Source organism: Trichechus manatus, unplaced genomic scaffold (assembly GCF_000243295.1).
Source record: "Trichechus manatus latirostris isolate Lorelei unplaced genomic scaffold, TriManLat1.0 scaffold00317, whole genome shotgun sequence".
Taxonomy (NCBI): domain Eukaryota; kingdom Metazoa; phylum Chordata; class Mammalia; order Sirenia; family Trichechidae; genus Trichechus; species Trichechus manatus.
The window spans coordinates 775,510-780,746 of NW_004444253.1; the positions used below are offsets into that span (position 1 = coordinate 775,510).

General features: G+C 64.0%; 1 protein-coding gene across 1 annotated transcript in view; it reads left to right on the forward strand.

The window, feature by feature from the left end:
- Positions 1-5,237, forward strand: part of EXD3 (exonuclease 3'-5' domain containing 3) — a 52,515-nt gene that overhangs the window by 27,905 nt on the left and 19,373 nt on the right. Inside the window, exons 9-15 of the mRNA XM_023725482.1 lie at positions 2,661-2,827; positions 2,936-3,077; positions 3,224-3,434; positions 3,533-3,642; positions 3,946-4,108; positions 4,240-4,406; positions 4,587-4,748. Of these exons, the coding sequence (XP_023581250.1) occupies positions 2,661-2,827; positions 2,936-3,077; positions 3,224-3,434; positions 3,533-3,642; positions 3,946-4,108; positions 4,240-4,406; positions 4,587-4,748 (1,122 nt within the window). The remainder of the gene's footprint in view (positions 1-2,660; positions 2,828-2,935; positions 3,078-3,223; positions 3,435-3,532; positions 3,643-3,945; positions 4,109-4,239; positions 4,407-4,586; positions 4,749-5,237) is intronic.

Here is a 5,237-nt window from a genome sequence, read left to right on the forward strand (position 1 = left end):
TCATGTCATACAGTTACATCAACCCGTCACCTCATCCCCATCAACATCACCGTCATGTCATACAGTTACATCAGCCTGTCACCTCATCACCATCAACATCACCATCACACCATCATCACATCAACTCATCACATCATCCCTGTCAACATCACCATCATGTCATACCATCCCATCAACCCATCCCATCAACCCCATCAACCCATCCCATCATCCCCATCAACCCATCCCATCATCCCCATCAACATCACCATCATGTCATACAGTTACATCAACCTGTCACCTCATCCCCATCAACATCACCATCATGTCACCACCTCATCACATCATAATAGCAACCATTCCAGTATCTGGCCAAACCACTGAGAATCGTAGTCTAGCCAAGTTTACACATAAACTTAACCATTACAGCATGTGTGCACGTGTACCTGGGATGTGGGTGTGTGCTCACCTGTGTATGTGTGCCTGTGCACACTGTGTGTACATGGGGTGTATGCGAGCTTGTGCACACCCATGTTTGTGTGTGCATGTACACCTGAGGTGTGTGTGTGTGAGCCTGTGTGTGAGCAGTAGATGTCCACTTCCCCCGGGTGGGCCACCAGCCATACTCTGTGTGGGTCCTGGGGATGAAGGAGACATCCTGCCCACGTGGCCACGATGTGGTTGTGACAGGGACTGGCTGTTGGCCCCACAGTGGTCAGCAGAGCTGTGCTTCTGGGCAGAGGCCTTGGTGCAAGCAAAGGCATAGGCACAGGAGCCACAGGTACCGCACGGGGCTTTGTGGAGAATCTGGGTTCAGTGGGGAGGGTTCCTTGTTCTCCTGCTGGGGGTCCAAGGCACAGCCCTGGCCAGCGCTCTCCTGGGGTTGTGTCCCCACTGTGTGTGCCTTTGGTGCCCTGGTGGCTGCCCCATCCTGCTCCTGAGGGAGCGGCACATCCAGGAGGCTCAGGAAACCATGGGGTCAGCCACTCAGAGGTCCTAAGGACCCGCAGCCACGTGGCCACCTTGAGGGAGAGAGGGTTGTAAGGAAAGGGCAGGGCCAGGGAGGCAGCAGGGCGGACACCCCAGATTCTCCATGTCCTTTCCACCTTCCTCCCTGGAGCAGAACCCTCCCAGAATGGGGTTCCTAGGAAGGCAGCAGCCACGTCCCTGCCTTGGGCCAGGCGGGGTTGTAGTTGGGACCCCAAGGTGAGGACGAGACTTCAGGCCCGCCTTCAGCCGTGAGGCAGCTTACTGAGGGCCTGCCCAGGCTTTGGGTGGCCCCAGCTCCGTAGCAGTGAGGGAGCTGCCCCTCAGGGTGATGCACCCCAAAGCAGAGGCACCAAGGGGACTGGACTGCAAGTGCCCCTCCCCAGTGGCAACCTGGATGAGAGCCTTGGGGGCAGCATCTGTCTCTTTAGGCCTGAGCTAGAGGCGGGGGTCGTCCATAAGGGCAGGACTATCCCTAGGCCCTGGGTGAAGGAGCCTCGAGGTGGGAGGGCAGAGGTCCTCGGGGACCCGCATGGCGCACAGGGCCTTGAGCTGGTTGGTGGAGTCTGTCGGCGTCTCCCTCTCAGGGAGAGGGGCGAAGCATCTGGAGTCCTCCGGCCCGACCAGCCCTGAATGGCCTCCAGCCATGCCCGCCCCCCCGGGGGTGACAGGGACGTGAGTCATCAGAGAGGAGCGCAGCCCCCCACCCAGCCAGGGCCCGGAAAGGCCGTCCCCCCCGGGTGCCAAGGCCGAGGCGGCCGGGAGGGCAGCGGACATCCTGAAGAATGCAGAGGAGTTTCCACTCATTGTCGTCCACGTGGGAACCCGCGGCCGCAGGGGAGGCGGCAGCCGGAGGCTGCTAAGGGCCGGAGCCGTGAGGTGGGGCACCTGGGCAGCAGGGGCTCCTGTGGGGAGCTGAAACTCCTGGGGGGTAGGCCCCCGCCTTCTGTCCTCACACCCTGCCATGATGGCTTGACCTGTGACCTTGGGGACTTAAGGCCTCACATGGCCAGCCTGGATTTATTGGGGGGTGCTGAGGAGGTGGGCCGGCCGTGAGCCGGGGAGTGGGTTGGGGCAGCCAGCGGCCCGAGCAAGCTCAGCCTCGTGTGTGCCGAGGTCTTTCGGGCCTCCGCGGGGTGTCTGTGTCCACGCTCAGGAATCTGGGGTGCACAGGAGGCATGTGCCTCTAGCACAGACACCAGCCCGAGCACAGGAGGCGGCAAGGGGGTTCCATGAGGGAGGATGTGGACACGGGCTCTGGATGGGCCCCACGGAGCAAAGATGTCCAGCTGAAGAGGAGCAGGGCAGGTGGGCATTCTAGACGAGTGGTTCAGGCTGCAGAGCCAAGCAGGAGACCACCGAGAAGTGGGGGCGGAGGCTAGGGGTAGGAGAAAGTCGGGCCAGGCCCAGGGCGGGTGGCCCTTCAGCTCAGCCGAGCCAGGTTGTCCAGCCTTGGCATCGGCCTCCAGAGCCTCAGTCAGCCAAGGCTCAGAGCAGAAAGCAGCTCCCCACCAGGCCCTCCAGGGGGGCACAGCCTCCCCTCCTCCCAAAGGACTCAGACTGGGTCCAGAGAGGTCAGGGCAGCCTGTGAGGCTGAGGACTGTCCCGGACCCACCCGGTGTCTGAGAGCATCCCTCGGGGCGTCCCTGCATGGGCACCCACGCCCAGCCATGCTGACCGGCCCGTCTCCCCAGGACCTGGTGGGGCAGAGTGAGTGGCTGCAGGACAGGCTGCTCCAGCTGGTGGCCTCTCACGGTGGCGTGGCCATGACGGCACGGTGCGCCCTGGACCTCTCGCTGCCCGAAGGGCGGCTGCCGGCCACTGTGGCCAATGAGCTAAGCAGGCTTCGGCTGCAGGAGAGGTGAGCAGCCCGGGCTGGGCTGGGTCTGCACAGGTGACCCCGAATCACTGGTGCTCCAGGGCAGGGGGTGTTACAGGGGTGGTGGGGCCTCAGCTCTGCTCCTCTTAGGACAGCCCAGGCTGGCAGGAGCCTCGAGGAGCCCAGCTGCAAGGACAGGAGCAGTTACTACCAGCTCCCCATTGCCAGGGAGGACATCTGCTTCCTGGCCACATGGGAGGACCTGGCCCGGCACGGGCCCGAGCTCCTGCAGGTGGGCCCCTCTGCAGCGGTGGGGTGGACTCGGCCCAGGGGCAGTCCCGTGCACGCCCTCTGTGTCCACAGCCTCTGTCCGCAGCCCGGTGGGGTGGGCCCAGCCCAGGGGCAGCCCACCTCATGCCCACACCCTCTGTTCTGCAGCCCGGTGGAGTGGTCGGCATGGACCTGGAGTGGAGGCCCTTGTTCCAGGCAGTGCGTCGGCCCTGCGCTTCCCTAGTGCAGCTGGCGGTGGAGGGCCGCGTGCTGCTGCTAGACATGCCCAGACTTGCCCAGCCCCCGGGGGGACGGGGAGCGCAGGCCTTGTCCCAACTCCTGGGCCAGCTCTTCTCAGACCTCTCCATCACCAAGTTGGGTGAGCCCGCATCGCCAGCCAGAGGAGGGTGCTGTGTGTACCCTGGGGCAGGGTGAGGAGGAAGGCCACATCCCATCATGCCGATGTGGCACCCTCAGGTTACGGGATGGCAGGAGACCTGCGGAGCCTGGCCGCCTCCTGCCCCACCCTCGCCGAGGCTGAGAAGCAGATGCGGGGCGTCCTGGACCTGCAGCAGGTGCACAGGCAGGTCAGCGCGAGTAGGGGCTGGGAGTGGTAGGTGTGGTGGGCAGGGGTGGGGCTTGGACGAGGGCTGGGGCATCAGGGCATTGGGGGAAGGCCTGGGCAGGGCATGGAGGGGCGGGGCATCACGGCCAGGTGTGGAAGGTCAGGGTGTGTGAGTGGGGCGGGGCATGGGGGCAAGAGAGTGTGGGGCATGGAGGGGTGGGTTGGGGGTTCGGGGGCAGGAAGTCAGGGAGGGGGCAGCCAGAACCCAGGCGAACCTGCCAGTCTGGGTCCAGCGCATCAAGCACAGGCGGCGCCATTTTGTCAGATGCGGTTGGCAGGCATGCCAGGCCCAGCTGTGGATGCGGCAGGGGCACCACGGGGCCTGAGCCTCCTGGTGCAGCAGGTGCTGGGCAAGCCCCTGGACAAGGCGGAGCAGCTCTCCAACTGGGACCTGCGGCCACTGCGGGAGGCGCAGCTCATCTATGCAGGTGTGTGGGGTGGGACAGCTGGAACACTCCCCTGAGGGGACAGGCATCCCCCTCCCTCGAAGCCCCCCTACCCACCCTGTGGCCCCCTGCCTGTGCATTCCAAGGAGGCTGAGGCAGACCCCTGCCCCCAGCCACAGATGCCTACTGCCTGCTGGAGGTGTACAGGGTGCTGTGCCGAGACCCTGCCCGCTTCCACCTGTCTATGAACCTGGCCAAGAGCCTGGGGCCCAGGCGCAGCTCGAGATCAGGGGCCCAGGGGCCACCTGGCCGGCAAGAGGCCCCGTCCTCGCCCCAGCAGGTGGGTGCAGGCCTCTCTGGGGACCCATCAGGGATGGGTGAAAGTGGGGGGTGGGCACGCGCCACTGGCTGCCCATCAGAGCTTCCAAAGAGGATACCCAGGCCCTGGCTCCCCACTGAACAAGCGTGGCCCCTGGAGGAGCTCAGAAGGCCGATGAGTGAGGGGCAGGCTGTGTTGTAGGTGCCTGCGGCAGTGGGCGAGGGAGCAGCCCCCGAGGTGTCTGCCAAGGACTTCCGCGTGGTGTGTGACAGCATGCTGCAGGGGTTGGCACGGAGCCTGCGCTGCCTAGGCGTGGATGTGCGTGTGCTGGGGGCCGGCGAGGACCACCGCAGGGCGGCTGAGGTGAGCACGCGGCTGGAGTCACAGGTGGAAGGACAGCAGTCCTTCCTGAGGACGGTGCTGCGGGCTGAAACCCAGGGCAGGGAGGGCCGGCGAAAGCCAGGCGCTTAGCTTCCTGTGGCAGCCGTAACAAATTATCGAAAATTGGAAGGCTTCAAACAGAAATTTATTATCTTATGATTCTGAGCTAGAGTCCAAAATCTGTCGTGGGCTGGGGTCTCCAGGAGACAGCTGCTCCTCGCCTGTTCCAGCGTCTGGAGGCCACGCGTCCTCTTCCTGCCCCCCCTTAACTCTGACCTGCTGTCAGAGCTCTGTTGTCACAGCTCCTACCTCTGCTGACCCTCCGACCTCCGGGTGATGAGGACCCTTGTGAATACACTTGGGTGTGGTGACCCTCCCTCCTGGTGATGAGGACCCTTGTGAATACACTGGGTGTGGTGACCCTCCCTCCTGGTGATGAGGACCCTTGGGAATACACTGGGTGTGGTGACC